The 16,563-nt window shown below is 47.9% G+C and overlaps 1 protein-coding gene across 7 annotated transcripts in view; it reads left to right on the top strand.

The window, feature by feature from the left end:
- MED15 (mediator complex subunit 15) overlaps positions 1 to 16,563 on the top strand; it is a 107,909-nt gene that overhangs the window by 78,363 nt on the left and 12,983 nt on the right. For all 7 annotated transcript variants that reach the window (XM_074206626.1, XM_074206622.1, XM_074206623.1 and 4 more), the window contains 5 exons: positions 11,354 to 11,490; positions 11,717 to 11,844; positions 12,353 to 12,487; positions 12,685 to 12,748; positions 13,612 to 13,678. In XM_074206626.1, the coding sequence (XP_074062727.1) occupies positions 11,354 to 11,490; positions 11,717 to 11,844; positions 12,353 to 12,487; positions 12,685 to 12,748; positions 13,612 to 13,678 (531 nt within the window). The remainder of the gene's footprint in view (positions 1 to 11,353; positions 11,491 to 11,716; positions 11,845 to 12,352; positions 12,488 to 12,684; positions 12,749 to 13,611; positions 13,679 to 16,563) is intronic.

Below are 16,563 nucleotides of genomic sequence, written 5' to 3'. Positions count from 1 at the left end.
CTGAGTGTAACTGGTGGTTCTGAGAGGAGAGGGAAAAGGATGGGTGCCTCAAAAGACTATTGTGCATTAGGATGGGCAAGTCAGGTGAGGTTGGGGAGGATGGAGGAGCCATGTGACATGCGACTGCTCAGGGTATGAGTTTTAGTAGAGGAGGACCAGGAGAGTTCTGAAGGAGAGGAGGAAGAGGAGGAGTACTTTGAAGAGTGGAGATAACGGGTTGTAGTTTGGACATATCAGAGTCTCTGAGGCTTCTTGGTGGAGGCTGTTGGTGACATGAAACCTGAGCTGAGGAGAGGGAGATGAGGGCTTAGTCTGCAGGTTTGGGATCAGGGAACCCACTGGAGTAGCTGAAATAATTGCTTCATTGTAAGGAGAAGAGAAGGGGCTTTGTCTGGAGCCCTGAGGGTCAGCCACAGATGAGCACCCTGAAGAGCCTACCAAGCTCTCTCAGCTGAGAGAAGAGCCAGTGGTTGGAAAAGTGGCTAGCAGCAAGTCGAGGGAACATTTTTAATAAGAGATATCCAAAAATTTAAGTGTCAGATTGAAAATAGAGTGACCAAGAATAATCCTCCTTTTTCCAGGACTAGACAAAAACAACAGATCCATCCAAGGGAGTCAGGTGGGCAGGAGCTGGGCTGGGGGTTGGATCGGCTCCTCCTGATTTAGACCTGCAGGCTCTTCTTTGTTCTCTGCCCTTCTGGCCTAATTGTCCTGTCATTTAGCCAGGGAGCTCGGCAGTCCATAGGATACATGGTCAGCATCTAGAAATCTCTGGGAGCAGAAAACCACTGAAGGAAGGAGGGCCCTAGTCCTCTGTTTTAGGACCATGGCTAAAGAGATCATAGATTTAGGGACCCTACAGTCTTGAGACCAGAGGAGAAATGAAGAAAGGAAGCTTCAGAAAGTCAGTCAGATGTTAAGGAGCCCAACTGAGATTTGAACCCAATGCCTTTCCAGGTTGTCATCGTTCCAACATGTAAAGCCACAGGCCCCAACTTAGGGGAGGCTTGATTGATGCAGACCTTGTACCAAGCAGGTTTTGGAAGAGAGATGGATTGAAGCATAGAAAATGTAAGACATTAGATGGCGGGGGTGAGAGATCAGTGCTACCTATGTCTCCTTGGGCAGGAATCCAGGAGGGTACATGGTCCCCTTGGCACTGCGCTCTCTGGACCATCTTGAGAGGCACAGTGCTCCCAAAGTCTTCCCAAGCCAGGACCCCTCTCTTTTAATTTATGCTACCTGCACATGATGCAGCAAGGATATCCTTGGCGCCAGGGCAGAAATGGAATCCTCGACTACATTGTGCACCCAACTCAAAAAGGGCAGAAAGTACAGGACCCTAAGGTGCTTCAAAGGAAGAAATCAGGGTCTGGAGAGTGACTTCACCCTTCAGTGTTCTCTTTACCATATGGAGTATGAAAGAAGCCTTCCATGTGTCCTTCAGACTCATACGCGATTCCTTCCAAGATCCACAGCAGAGTGACCTTTGTTCAACAACCTGCTCACTAATAACCAAGATGGAGGCAAGCTGGCCACCCAGGGAAGAACCCCAGCCTACATTGGGAAGGCTTCTCTCTAGCTGTTGCCATGTTTTCAGATGACACTGCCCACAAGCATCCAGCTCCAAGACATGGCAGAACATCTTCAGGCAGATCCCAATCACTCCAGAAGTTGGGCTCCGGACAAAGCCCCCCTCTCTTCTGGAGTGGAAGAAGAATGTGTGTTGTCTAGACCACTCCTGAGTATAGCCCACTGTCAGATCAATTCTCACTGGGAAACATTTAACAAATTAAAACTACAAGAAAGCCTAGAAACCATACATTTTAAGCCTCATTCCCCAGGCCATGTAAAGGGATCTGTTGGTGCTCAATTAGTGGATCCCATTTCTAGGCAGTGGTCTAGGTAGTGAGATACAGTGAGCTGGACCAGCCCTGGGCAAAGCTGATCATCAGTCCATTTACCAAGAGCAGAGACCACAAAAGGACAAAGTTTTGGACTCAGAATTCAGACAGAAAAGAAGGGAAATAGCACTCGGGAATCTCGTAACCAAAGACCCATTGTTTTTAGCCCCAGATTCTGGTAATAATGGAGTACTAGAAGTTGTATTGAAGTGGACACCAGAGAAAATCAGAAGCTTGACAGGCAGAGGCCAGCTGTAATGCTCAACTGGAGAAGCTGGGTGATGCCCATCAGAGGAATGGCTACTCCAGAAAGAAGGTGGAGTGGAGAGTGGGGCACCCATGGGAAGAACTGCCAGCCGGCTTCCTGTCCTGTCCTCTGGGGGTCCCTGGGGTGGTGAATCAGAGTCTTCAGCATGGTGGAGTCCTGTCTTTCCTATTTGAGTCCAGGGACAGTCCCACCAGCTGAGCCCAGGACTGGACAGAGGGTGCTTTTATATAGTGGTACCTGCTGGTGGAGTCAGGTTTGCTGCCAGGGCTTAGAAGGGATTCTTGTTTGAGCATGGGTTGTAATGGATGGACCTTGTGTGAGAGGTCAAGCCTGCCTTGGCCTGGATGCCTCAGAGGTCTGATAATGAGTGACCCACAGCTTTAGGGATTTGTGATGTCAAACATGAGCTGAGGGATCGACTGTCACAGCTTCAGAGTCTAGAGCAGACCCATTGGGACTCGGGAGGGCTGTCCTTGGCAAGGAAGAAATTACAGCATGTGCTGTCAGAGCACTAGCACTCCTGGGCTCTCAACGGCCTCAGCTCCCCTAGGAGACTTGCCATTGACTCTCCTTCCTCCCATAGACCTCTTCTTCCAGTCCTGCTCCCAGCTCCTTGGAGGCACTTGACTTTGCCCTGTGTCTGCTGCTCTCTGATGTTTGGGTTCCCTAGAAAGAGAAGCCTGTGGAATGGTTCCGTCTTTGTAGCTCTTTCCCTGCTGGCAGGGCTCAGAGCCTGGTGCTTTGGCTCTCTGCTCCTCTCCTGGCATGGACAGTGCCCTCAGCTGCCTGACTGCTTGGTCAGCGCTGGCCCTCACCTGGGCCACACCTGTCTAACTCCTCTCCAGACTCGGGGTCCAGACCCAACCAAGGGCCTCAACAGGTTTGCTCTACTCATTTTTTGCAGTTGAGGAAACTGAGGACCAGGAAACTGTTAGAGCCAGAAGTTGTACCCATCTCCAGGACTTTCTCCACCACACCTAGTTCTCTGACCTTGGAGCTGGGAAAACTTGCCTTGGTCCCTCTGAACTCTGGCTTTCAGCCCACCTCTGATGTGCTTTGATGAACCTCGGCCCCTTTACTGATAGGGATCAACTGCCAGATCTGCCCTTGACGTCATTCCCATCTGCCTTTTCTTCCCTTGGCTCTCCCTGCACTGGAGGTCCTGAAAGGAATTCATCCTCTCCATTGCTGCCAGAAGCCCAGTTCTCAGCTATTTATAGCTCCGATTTCTCTTTTCCAGCTCTCCCTGCTCCCAACTCTGCCTCCCACTCTCTCTGGGGCCCTCTGCCTCCTCTTCTTTTCGGGCTCTACCCCTGGGGTCAAGCCCTGGGCTCTCCTTTCCTGGAGCCAGTGGCCTTCCTGCTCACAGCTCCATTCCACCCTTTCATCACTCATCGTTTAAAATTAGGCACTTGTAACTGTCCCATTCTATGTCTTTTCCCTTGCTAGATCTTGCTGTCTTAATCTCACATTCAAGCAGTGTTTTTGGGTCTCCTTTCAACACTTGGTCTAAATCCACCCTTCTCTTGAGTCACCTTCTCCAGCCTTGGCCCATGCCATCTGCCTGCCTTCTCACTTCTCTCACCTTCTTTCAGCCTTTGCTTGTTGGAATGCTTCCTTCTACCCCATACCTAGTTCAGACTCCCATCACCTTCTCCACATGGACCCTCTCCCAAATTTCTCCAACCCTTGTGACCTCTTAGCAGGGAGCCTCTCTTTCAGATTACTCCAGCCGTCTGGCTGGACCTTTCTTTCACTGACCCTGTTCACTGGCTGATTATGTATGTAGATTTAGTGTAATGTTAAGCTTTGTAGGGGTGGCTAGGTGGCACAGTAGATAGAGCACCAGCCCTGGAGTCAGGAATTCAAATCCATCATCAAACGCTTAATAATTACCTAGCTGTGTAGCCTTGGGCAAGCCACTTAGACCCATTTTTGCCTTGCAAAAACAAAAAAACAAAAAAAATTGTTAAGCTTTGTATTAAAGAAGATAACTCCGCCCACATAGGACATCCTGAGGAGACTCCTACAGTTTCAGGGACTCTCTGACCCTGGGCTCAGCTCAGCCTTTCCCCATTTCCTTCTGAATAGCACCCACCCCTTCCTCCAGGACCAAGAGTAAGGGTTGCCCCTTAACAGGTTCAGGCCTGACTTTCCCCACCACCTCTAACCCCAATTAGCTCCCATCAGATCCTTTGAGAAGAAGCAGAAGGTTTAGATATGCTCCTTCATCCAGTGACCAAATCTCCAGATCATCTTTCTGCCCCCCCCCAACTTGGCCTTTTGGTTACTGAGTCCCCTTGGGTTCAATTAAATGCTTTTTGGACTAAGGGGAAAAAAGACCCATGATAGACTGTTTCACAGCCCTGCATATCCCTTGGACTTTGGAGACCCCTTATCCCCATATAATACATTCTGTGTCACAACTCTAGGCTGCCCTTAGTCCTGGGAGACACCCTGGATTTGTCCTAACTTCCTTTTCGTATGGTCATCTTCATCGGTCCTTTGTTTTAGTTTAAACTACTTTGATTTAGTATTTATAATTACTCAAAATAGCGTAGTCATTCAGTTCCTCTTGGAACAATATGGTTGTTGCCATATACAACAGTTCTCTTGATTCTACTCATTTTGCTCTTCATTATTTCATGCACAGCCTTCTGTGTTTTTCTAAAATCATTAAGTCATCATTTCTAGTATAACATCATGATCAAAGACTGCAGCTTATTTAGCCATTCCCCACTTGATGGCATCCCCTCTACTTCCAGTTCTTTGCCACCACAAAGAGAAATTTAGTCCCACTGGTCCCACAGCCAGTTTATATCTGGGGGAGTGGGTGGGGCTTGAACCCAGATCTTCCTGGCTCTGAAGGCTTTCTTCTACTTAGTAATAATATGAAGAATGACTCTCAAGACCATCCAGTGAAGGGTAGGAAGGAGGGACACAGAGGTCCCGGGGGAGAGGGCAGCTCCCAACGGACCACAGTGTGAGCACAGTGTGAGGGAATGAAGAGAAGGAAAGAGGACAAGAAGGGCCTGCAGAGAGGTAGGAAAGGCTGGGGAGGAGGGTTAGGAAGAGACCCTGGGTTCCCATCCATCTTGTGGATCCTCCCCGTGGGATGGAGGCCAAACCATATGACCTCTGACCCCGGAAAGGAGGCTCATGCCAGGTGGGGGGGAGGCTGCAACAGAAGGTCCTAACTCTCCCAGGAAGCAGCAACAGACTGTGGGGCCCTGTAAGACTATAGATGAGACCTGAGCTCCAACGTGTGAGGATCTCCTGGTGGGAAAACTCTCCTCGGAGTGTTGCCAGCATCCTTGAAGACCAAGGCAAACAGGGCCCCACTCACTGATGTCAGAGGCCGTCCTTGGGCCCGAGGCCGCCTGGCTTCCGGCTGGTCCTCTTGCTTCTCTGCCACACTACCTCTTACAGGAACTGTCAGAGGCGTGGAGCTCTCGGGTTGGGAAGGGCACTCGGGCCAAGAAGTCTTGTCCAACCCTTCAGGACAGAGGACTCTGGAGACACTGAGAGGTGAGGAGAGTTTTGCCCATAGGAATTGTCAGAGACAGCATTGACCCCCAACTTTCCTTCTGCCACTGCCCAGGAACAGTCTTCTTTTGTGTTACCCTAGTGGCAGGGCCAAAATTCCACAGCACGAGAAAGGGGGGCCAAGAAGAGGGGTACAAGGAGTTCAGAGGAGGCAGAAGCGAAGTGAAGCCAGTCCCCTGAGCATTCATCTCCCTCCATACATAAGCAGAGCACTCAGACCTCCCTCCCTTTGGGTTTGCTGCCTGAGTGGATTCCTATCCTTGGTCTCTTTCTTTGTCCTTTTAATCACTCCTTCCTCTTCCCCATGACCAGTCCACCTAGAACCAAAGATGTGTCCCCACATTCTCTTCTGTTCCACCTTCTTCCCCACCTCCCAACCAGCCATTTTGAATTAGATTTTTTTATGATCTTTCTTCCTTATTGGCTATACTTTTCATGAAAGCTGGAGCTGGCATCCTGGCTCTGCTTCTCCAGGTCTGTTTTTGGCACCCCTGTTGCCTCCCTCTACCTCTCCCTCCCTTGCTTTGTCAAGCCTTTTCACCCCCTCACATCCCACCAGGGTAGATGCCTTTTCAGAAACTCTTGTCTGAAACTTTGCTCTCACCGTCCTGAGCCCTGGGGCCCACAACCCTTCACAGATCTCCCAAGTACTCCACCGCTGACTTCACAGGAACTGGATGTTCTCCAAGACATTGGGGGGGCAGCGTCCTCAGCCAGCTGAAGGTCAAGGTCTGGTGGTTCATCTGCAGGTGCTGCCTCTCTGAGGATCAGATGCTCGAGCTCCAGACACAGCAGGAGCATTCTGGGCAGGAGGGGCGACAGCCTGGAGACCAAGGGGGCTTGGGGAAAGTAAGGCTGCTTCCTTTTCTAGGACATGGCCATTGAGGTTCACAAGCCCTTTGCTGACCACTGCCCTAGCAGGCAGACAGTACAAAGAGGCTCATCCCTAGCTGATAAAGGAAGAAGCTGAGTCTGGGGGCAGGACCCCTCAAGGGGGCTTGCTTATGGTCTGGCAGCTGATGAGCATTACTGTCAGGTTTCAGACCCAGGTCTCCCAACATCACTTTGTCTGTACTGCACCACAGAGAAGGCAATTAGGATACTGTAGTCAGGAGTCAAAATAATTTAGCATAATGTCATTATTTATCACAAAGTTTTACTAATATTTTTGTTTTTACTTCACCTGAATTTTCCTCTAGAAATCTTCTGTTCCTAGAAAACTATTCCTTAAAGAAGGGATTCTTTTGAAAGGGGGGGAAAAAAAGTAAAAAATTTTCAGAAAAATCAGTCAATAATTTGGAAAAAAAACGAGCCTTAGACACAATGTTCTATGCATGAACCTCCCACTGCTGTACAGGAAATGGAGGGCTGAGAAGAGACATATTGTCTTCTTGGGAGTCAGCCTTGTTTCTTAAGAAACTAAAAGGGGGCAGCTAGGTGGTGCAGTGGATAAAGCACCAGCCCTGGAGTCAGGAGTACCTGGGTTCAAATCTGGTCTGACACTTAATAATTACCTAGCTGTGTGGCCTTGGGCAAGCCACTTAACCCCATTGCCTAGCAAAAACCTAAAAAAAACTAAAGGAAAAATAACCTAGCAAAGTCACAGACTACAAAACCCATTAAAATGAACAGATTTCTGAGAAATGGTAACAAAATTTTATAGTCATTAGTAAGTTCCATTTGAAACAAATATAAAATGCATAAAAATAATGGAAAGACAGTCTACTTATAAACACATTTATATGTAGAGGTTCAGTAAGAAAGTCCTCAGAGAAATGATAGCAATTTAGCTGGAAAAATATTTAGTGCTCATGGCTGGGTCTTACCAATCCCATAGATTTGAGAACTATCAGTTAATTTACAAATTTAACACTTTACCATTCACCCTATTGAAAGGATACCTGACAGTCTTAGAGACAAAATAATCCAGATTAATTTGGAGAAGAGCAAGGAAAATCACAAAAGGTCCAAGTGAAGAGGAATTGCATTTCAGGCCTCAAGCCATATTAGAGTGCAGCAATCAGAGCCATGTGGTCCTAGTAAATAAACTGAGAGATCCACGAACCAGAAAAGAACCAGCAACAAGTGAACAACCCCAAGGGATGTGTCTCATGAGGGAAGGGAAGCAGTCAGTTGGGGTGTAGCTCTCTTGAAGTAGAGTTCCAAGTATCCGATGTTAAGGGTGGGTGAAGTGAATTTTGTTCGATGTGGAAGGCAGGCTTGCCTTGTTCTGCTTGGTCACAGAGCATAGGAAGGCAGCATAAGCTGACCGGAGGGTCTGGGATGACCAGCAGGATGGGAGGGTCTTTGTAAAAGTCTTTGGGCTTGGGCATGGACTGGACGAAGTCCTGGAGTTCCAGGAGACCAATTGGAGAGAATCCAACAAGGACCTCTAACTCCAGACCTGCTGTTAACCAAGAAAGTGCCTCTTGTCCTTCCAGAGCCTTCATGTCTTTACCAAGGTTGGACCAGAGGATCTGGTAGCATCTAGGCAGCAGGGTTGAATGAAGGGGACTCCAGCCTTGGGATCAATATCTAGGGTTCAAGTCCTGCTTCTGACTGTGTAACCTTTAAAGCAAATCAAGGCTAGGGGCTTGGCAGCATGTAGATGAGGTTCATCTGACAAGAAGTGCAGGGGAGGCAGGTGGACTGGGGCTCTGGGGACTTCAGTGTCCCTGTAATGCTTGTCCTCAGAGTGTGCATTGAGAAAGTTGAAAAGAGTGGGAAAGCTTGCAGATAGGACTGAGGTCATAAAATTATTTCCTATGGTTTTCATAAACAAGAATATTTAACATAAAAATGTTTTAAAGATGGTTGTGGCCAAAAAATGTTACCCTTTCGTGGCCAGCAGATCCCCCTAGACTCATTCACAATTTGGAGTTACAGACAGGTGGGGCTTGGCCGACACAGGGAAACAACAATAGAATGATGCTTTTTCTTTTTCAGTTTTTTTTATTATTGGAAACAATAACCTTTAACAAAAACAATCAGGGGCAGCAAAGTGGTGCAGTGAATAGAACACTGGCCCTGGAGTCAGGAGGACCTGAGTTCAAACACGGCCTCAGATACTTAATAGCCACCTAGCTGTGTGACCTTGGGCAAGTCACTTAACCCCATTGCCTTGCAAAAAAAAACAAAAAAAATTTAGGATTTAACAAAGCAGTGAAGGGATCCTCATGTGCCTGTGTTTTTGTACTTGTTGCCTATGGACTAAACCAGAGATGAACCGGTTCAGTACAAGAAGGCAGAAGGTAGGGCAGCCAGATGGTGCAAGGAATAGAGTACCAGCCCTGGAGTCAGGAGGATCTAAGTTCAAATCCAGCCTCAAACACTTGAAACTTACTAGTTTTGTGATCTTGGACCAGGCACACACAAAAAAAGTCAGAAGGTGAGTTGGAGAAGTAGGGAATAGCACCAGCTTTGGACTCTGGGGAAGTTCTACCCTATCCCAAAGGGTTGTACACTACTAGGATTCAGCAATATGATAACCTAGAGGAGAAAAGCAAGGCTCCAAAGGACTCATCCAAGGGTGCCACAGTGCTGCTTGCTGGGTTTGTGACCCTTCTGTGGATCTCCCTCAGTTCCCTCCTAAGATGATCCAAAGGGTCTCATCGTTGACTGAACTAACTTTGCTCATTGTTAGCTGGATAGGTTTCTTTCCTGCCTCTTCCATCTCTTTTAAAATCACAGGACTCCTTAGCACTGTCTTAACAAGTTGGGAGGGGGGAGAGAAGTGGGGTATTAAAGTCACTCCTAGCCGCCGCCTCTTCTCCTAACATTGGTTGACTGATGTAATGATGGCTTTTTGGAAGGCACCTTTCAGAAGACAGAAAAAGGTCTGTAAGTTGCTGTGTGATCTCTCTGAACCTTGATTTTGCTAGTATAGGATGCCACCCAGGCAATTCAGTTATTGCAGGAGCAGGACCACGCCCTAAAAAGCCTCCTGGCCTACTGTTCCAACCTATGGTAATTGCTGAACATGTCTGTTAGGGGGAGGACGAGGGTCAGTCTCTTCATGGCCACCTGCTTCCCAGGTCACACACAGGCTGTGTCCTCTGACAAGAAGAGAGCACTTGGATAGGCCCATCTCCGGGAGGTCAGGTGGAAATACCTACCTTGCTGAGGACCAGTGTCCTAGATTTCTGTGACATGGCCTTGGTCAGTAGGCAATCTGAGCAATGGGAGGAGGGGCTTGGTTCAGGACCCTGCAAGGAGAGAGTGCACATCCAGAAAGAGATGTGGCCCATGCTGTGGGAAGAGCATGAGGAGAAACCTAGGAAAGTGTTATGGGAGTTGGGGAGCTTGAGAGATGGCTGGTGGACTTGGGGAGAAGCGAGACAGGCTTTCTGGGTGGGGGGATTGGAATGGGCTTTAGAGGCAAGAGAAGACGACAGGCCTGGAGATGTCAGTCTGAGGACTGAGCAGTGACTGCCACAAGCAGGACCACGCTGCCTCCAGAGACCCTGGTGACCTCCGACAGTTGGAGTGGCATACCATGAGCTGACGCAGGAAGACTGTTCTTTGCGCAATGAATATTGGGGAGAGACTGGGAATGGGCATCCATGAGGGAGATCATGGACTCCCAATGTATAGAGAGGGACTGTCGAGGAATATGGTGCTCTCCATCTGTCCTGCTCAGGTCAGACTGTAAGGGTCAGGAGTCAGTGAAAGAAGTCAGAGGGCTGGGCTCATACCTGCTCTCATTGCTGGCTTATCCATGCAACCTTGGAAAGTCAAGTTCCCCTCCCCAGGCCTCAGTGTTGTCCTCCATGAAACAGAAGGTTGTATCAGAAAATGATCCATGTTGTGGGAAATGGGGATATTAATGCACTGTGGGTGGAGTTGTGAAGGTTCCAGCCATTCTGGAGAGCAGTCAGGAGCTATGCCCAAAAGGCTTTGTGACTGCATACCCTTTGGTCCAGGTCTGTGTCCCAAAGAACCATGGAAAAGGGGAAGGGGCTTGGGGAATGGCCGAACAAGTTAGGGTACATGAATGTCAATGGAGGAGGAAATGAGTGGTCCAACTCTGGAGAAGCCTGAAAGACTTGTCTGAACTGATGCTGAGTGGAGGGAGCTGAAGCAGGAGAACACTGTCCACCTTATGGTCACCTGCAACAAACACTGCTGCTCTTAATGTCCAATGAGCAAGGACAACCCTGAGAGTTGAAATGAATGATGCCATCCATACCTGGAGAAAAAGCTGTAGCATCTGAATGCAGTCAAGCAGGCACTTTTAAAGCTTAGTAAAACCTATGGTTTTTTCTTTATTCTTCATGGATTTTTTCCCCTTTAGTTCTATTCTTTTCCAACATGACTAGTATGAAAATCTACTAAACATGCTTAGACATGTACAACTTATATCAGATTGTTCACTGTCATGGGAGGGAAGGAATCAAGATAAAAAATATGGAATTCTAAAGCTTGCAAAAGGATAAATGTAGAATGCAATCTTCATGTAATTGGAAAAAAATCAAATAAAATTTTAAAGAAGAAAAGGACAAGTTGGATTAGATCCCTCTGAGGGCCTTTCCAGCGCTGTGCGTTGGAAGGGGGGGACAAACAGTGGGGGTTGGAGGCTGCATGAGCAGCCCCCAGAAATGGCAGGGAACATGACACGCTCTCCTTTTTGTTTCAGGTCAATCAGGGCAGCATGACCATGATGTCCTCGCCTTCCCCTGTCCAGCAGGCCCAGACCCCACAGGCGATGCCTCCTCCTCCACAGCCATCTCCCCAACCCGGCCAGCCTTCCTCTCAGCCCAATTCCAATGTCAGGTAGGTTTCCAGCTCTCTCCATGATCTGCCTGGACACAAGGACCTTTGCTCACTGGTCTCGAAGCAGTTATTCCCAACTTGGGCTCCCCCCCGTTTCTGGTCTCCAGATCTCCCACCTCCTCCCAGCCTGTTGGGCACTGATGGCTATCTTTGGAGAGAACCCTAGCCTGGCCTTCCCTGAGCTCCCCTCAGTTGGAGACCTGTTGTCCCCCTTGTCCTTGTGCAGCTCCGGCCCTGCTCCATCTCCCAGCAGCTTCCTGCCCAGCCCCTCTCCGCAGCCTTCTCAGAGCCCAGCATCTGCCCGCACTCCACAGACCTTCAGTGTTCCATCCCCCGGGCCACTCAACACCCCTGGTGAGTCCCCATGGGCAGAGCCAACTTGTGCCTCCGTGGTTATCTCCATTCTGGTCTGGACTGTCCACTATGTCAGGTCTTGGCTGACACCCCCCACTCACACACACATACGCACCTACTATTGGGAGCGCTGGAACCTGGAGATGGTTGGGAGGCTCTTGCTGGTGTCCTAGGTCCATGAAGTTCCCCTATGATGTGGGCACCGTGTGCTCCCAAAATCAGTGCTGGCTGCAGAGCCCTGACCGAGGCTCAGCTCCGTCCGCCAGCTCCATAATTCAGCCTTCACAGAGACCGTTAAGCCTAGGGCTGATTTGGCAAACACTGGTCACTGTCATGGGCAGTATCTAGTGTCAGTACTAGTCTGTCTTCTAAGGGGCCTACAGGTGGCCACAGGGTTGACCTGCAGATCCCTGAGATGGTCGTCCCTCCTCCCCCTCAGGCCATGGGGGAGGGAGGTGAGGAAGAGAGGGAAGCTCATCCCTACTGCTTTGCCATCCTCCCTGTGCAGTGAACCCCAGCTCGGTCCTGAGTCCAGCCAGTTCCAGCCAGGCTGAGGAACAACAGTACCTGGAAAAACTGAAGCAGCTTTCCAAGTACATTGAGCCCCTCCGGCGCATGATCAACAAAATCGACAAGAACGAAGGTACCCAGGCCTGGCCTCCCTGTACTGGAGGGCCCAGAGGAGGAGGCGACGGAGCTCCAGGGCAGGGTGGCCTTTCCTAATGGAGTTCAGGGTCTGGCCTGGCCACCTGCCACCTGTAGCCTCCTGCCTCTTGTCCATCTGGGAGCTCCAGAGAGGTAGACTATGTACAGATCTCACTGGCCTCTGCTCTTTTCCAGAACGGAAGAAGGATCTCAGTAAGATGAAGAGCCTTTTGGACATCCTTACAGATCCATCCAAGCGGTAAGTGGTGGTGTCCCTGGGCCCCTCCTCAGCAGAGCAGCCCCTTTTTACCCTTGCCCTGTCCTGGCCTAAGCACGTAGCAGCTGTCCTAGGTGGTGTCCCACCTAGTCCCCTCTAGGACTACTCCCTCTTCTCTCTGCAGACTGAGCAACAATGTAGACTCTTTTGTTTTCAGTTTTATTTGTCTTCAACATAAACTAAGCCTTAAGAGTCAGTGTTCAAGGTGGAAGCCACCATCGATTATGGTGCCTCCACCGTTGTGTGGGTCCTGGCCCCTCTGGTGAAGCCTCTGGACCCTTCTGAGAATGTTGCATGACATCAGCTGCTAGCATGACAGAAACCATTGTTGTTGAATTGCAGTTATCAGAATGGTTTTTAAAACCAAGCCTCCAGGTGCAGCCCCCTTCCCCGGGCAAGCGAGGCCGGCCCCATTCTCTGGCCCTCAGGTCTCCTGGAAGGTCCCTCTGTATCTAACTCTGTTTTCCTGGGTGCCCTCCCTGTTGCTTCTAGTTCTGGCTGGTGACCAATCCTCCAACCCCAGTGAGAGGTGGTCTGGCCTTTCTCCTTCCCAAGAAAATTCCTTTTAATTGAGTCACAGTTGGCACTCCATCTGCTGGCTTCCTTCCCTTCATCTCAGGGCAAGTCTGAACTGAATGCAGAGATAGACTGTGGCAACCAGGCTCAGGGCTTTTCCATCCCATTCCCTTGTCTAGAGCTGGTCAACCTCAAGGCTGATAGGAGCACAGACTGGGAGATGGCAGAGTCATGATACCCATCAAGCCCTGGGACGGGGTGGCCATGTCCAGTACAAAGACCCTCCCCTATGCCAGGGTCAGGCTGACGGCTACCTTCTCTTGTTCCAGGTGTCCCCTCAAAACACTCCAAAAATGTGAGATTGCCCTGGAGAAGCTTAAAAATGATATGGCTGTGGTGAGTGTGGGGTGGGGTGGGGGGGCTGATGAGGCTCCAGGCAGTCTGGTGGAGGCTAGGAGGAGATGTTCAAGGGATTGGGTACCCCAGACCAGAGAGGAGGGTCAAAAGTAAAGGCAAGGGATCCTGTCTGCCTAGCCCAGGATCAATACATGGATACAGCTAGTTTATCTAGAATTTCTCTAATGAATCGAGCCTCCTGTATATCAAGCATAGGGAAGCCACTGGAATCAAGTCTCGGGCAGAAGCACAGTATCGTAGAGGAGGATGCTGACTCCCACAACAGCAGAATGTCAGACCAAACTTCATATTTTTAAAGAAAGGGTTTTTTTTTCCCCCTTTCTCTGTCCCTCTCAAACCTAGAAAAGGTAAAGCAAAACCCTTGTATCAAATAAGCACAGTCAGAACAAAGCAAAGTTCATATTGGTCCTCTCCGGAACTCTGATTCTACATCATGAGTTCATCCCTCCTTGTCAAGAGCCTACCGGCTTCCAATATCCCCAGTCCCTGGAATCACTCTTAAACAGACTGGTTTGTCTGCTGGGGGGGGGGGGGGGGTTCTCATACAAATTGTTCTGCTTGCACTTCCTCATTTTCTCTTGAGTTCATTCCCTTCATCATTTCTTACAGCATCATATTCCCTGACATTTATAGACCTTAACTTGTGCAGTGGTTTCCCAATTCATATGGACTCCCTTAGTTTCCAGTTCATTGCCATTATGAAAAGAGCTGCCTTGAATTTTTTTTGGCATATGAGTTCTCTTTGAGACTGAAGGACAACCATCATCATCCTCTTGTGCATCCTTATTATGTGAGATAATTTCCCGCCCTTCCTCCTCCCCACTTCATGTTTTCTTTCTCTTCCCTTCTCTTTCTACAATTTTCTTTATAAATTTTTTTAAGATTCAGTTCCAAAATCTCTCCTTCCCTTTACCTCCTCTCTTCCATTGAGAAGGCGAGAAACACAATACCCATTATACATATGAAGTCATACAAAATATTTCCAAAACAGCCATGTTGGGGGGGAAAAAGGCAGGAAGAATAGAATAAAAATATGCTTCAGTCTGCCTTCAGAATCTGTCAGCTCTCTCTGCATGTGGATAACAAAAAAATATATTTATTTTTTATTTATTATTACTATTATTACAATAATTTTGTTCTAAGAGTAAACATAACCCCCCCCCAAGAAGATGAGAAACCTCAAGAGTAGTGAGAGAGAAAAGAATCTACTTCAGTGTTCAGATTACAATGGCTCTGTCTCTGGGGTGAGTCCACCAGAGAAGTTGCTTCAATATTTTTCCCATAGTTGCTATTACTAGCTGTTCTCTCCACTCATTTATTCTGTTCTTTCTCTCCTTTCATCCTGGCCCTGTCCAAAAGTGTGTTGTATCTGAGTACCTTCACCCTCAATCCCCCCTCTCTTCTGTCACCAACTTCTATCACCCCTTCCCTCCTCCCATTCCCCTTATCCCTCCCTTTCTTTTTATTTTTCTCTAGGGTAAGATAGATTTCCTCACCCTCTTAAGTGTTTATGTTATTTTGTCTTTGAGCCATTTCTGATGAGAATGAAGGCTCACTCATTCCCCCTTGCCTTCCCCCTTTCCACTCCATTGAAAAAGCTTTTTCTTGACTCCTATGTGAAATTTCTTAGCTTCTTCTTCCTCTCCTTTCCCTTCCTCACAGTACTTTTCCTTTATCACCTATTGACTCCATCTTTTTACTATATTATACCATTATATTCCACTCCTTCCTATGTCCTGTCTATCTAAGCTCCTAACAGCTCTTATAAATGAGAAAGTTCATATGAGTTATCAGTATTTTCTTCCTGTGCAAGGATACAAACAGTTCAACATCAAGTTCCTCATATTTAGTCCTTCTCTTCCACCTCCTCTATGGTTCACCAGAGTCCTGTACTTGGAGATCAAACTTTCTGTTCAGCTCTGGTTGTTTCAGTAGCAAAGTTTGAAAGTCCCCTGTTTCATTGAAAGTCCCATCTTTTCCCCTGAAAGAGGATGTTTAAGGGGCGGCTAGGTGGTGCAGTGGATAAAGCACCAGCCCTGGAGTCAGGAGTACCTGGGTTCAAATCTGGTCTCAGACACTTAATAATTACCTAGCTGTGTGGCCTTGGGCAAGCCACTTAACCCCATTTGCCTTGCAAAAACCTAAAAAAAAATTGAATAAAAAAAAAAGAAAGAGGATGTTCAGTTTTGCTGGGTAGTTGATTCTCAGTTGTAAACCAAGATCTTTTGCCTTCCAGAATATCATATTCCAATCTCTGCGAGCCCTTAATGTAGATGCTGCCAGATCCTGCCTATGGAGCCTCGGTAGTTGAATTGTTTGTTTCTGGCAGCTTTTAGAATTTTCTCTTTGATTTGGGAGTTCTGGAATTTGGCTATAATATTCCTGGAAGTTTTTCTTTTGGAATCTCTTTCAGGAAGTGACTGGTGAATTCCCTCAATTTCTATTTTACCCTCTGCTTCTAGGATCTCAGGGCAATTTTGCTGTATTTCTTGAAAAATAAAGTTTAGGCTCTTCTCCTGGTTGTGGCTTTCAGATAGCCCAATAATTTTTAAATTATTTCTTCTGGATCTGTTTTTGAGGTAGGTTGTTTTTCCAATGAGATAGTTCACATTTTCTTCTAATTTTTGGCTTTTTTGGGAGAGTTTTATTTCTTCCTGATTTCTTGCAAAGTCATCAGCTTCCTTTAGCTCCATTCTGCATTTGAAGGAGTTATTTTCTTCAGAGAGCTTTTCTATCTCATTTTCCAGCTGGCCAATTCTGCTTTTTAAGGCATTCTTCTCCTCATTTGCCTTTTGTTTTTTTCCATTAGGCCCTAAACTGGTTTTTAACATATAATTCTCTTCAGTATTTTTTTGTATTTCTCT

Source organism: Macrotis lagotis, chromosome X, assembly GCF_037893015.1.
Source record: "Macrotis lagotis isolate mMagLag1 chromosome X, bilby.v1.9.chrom.fasta, whole genome shotgun sequence".
Taxonomy (NCBI): Eukaryota; Metazoa; Chordata; class Mammalia; order Peramelemorphia; family Peramelidae; genus Macrotis; species Macrotis lagotis.
The sequence above is the reverse complement of the archived record's forward strand: the minus strand, read 5'-3'. Positions and strand labels throughout refer to the sequence as shown.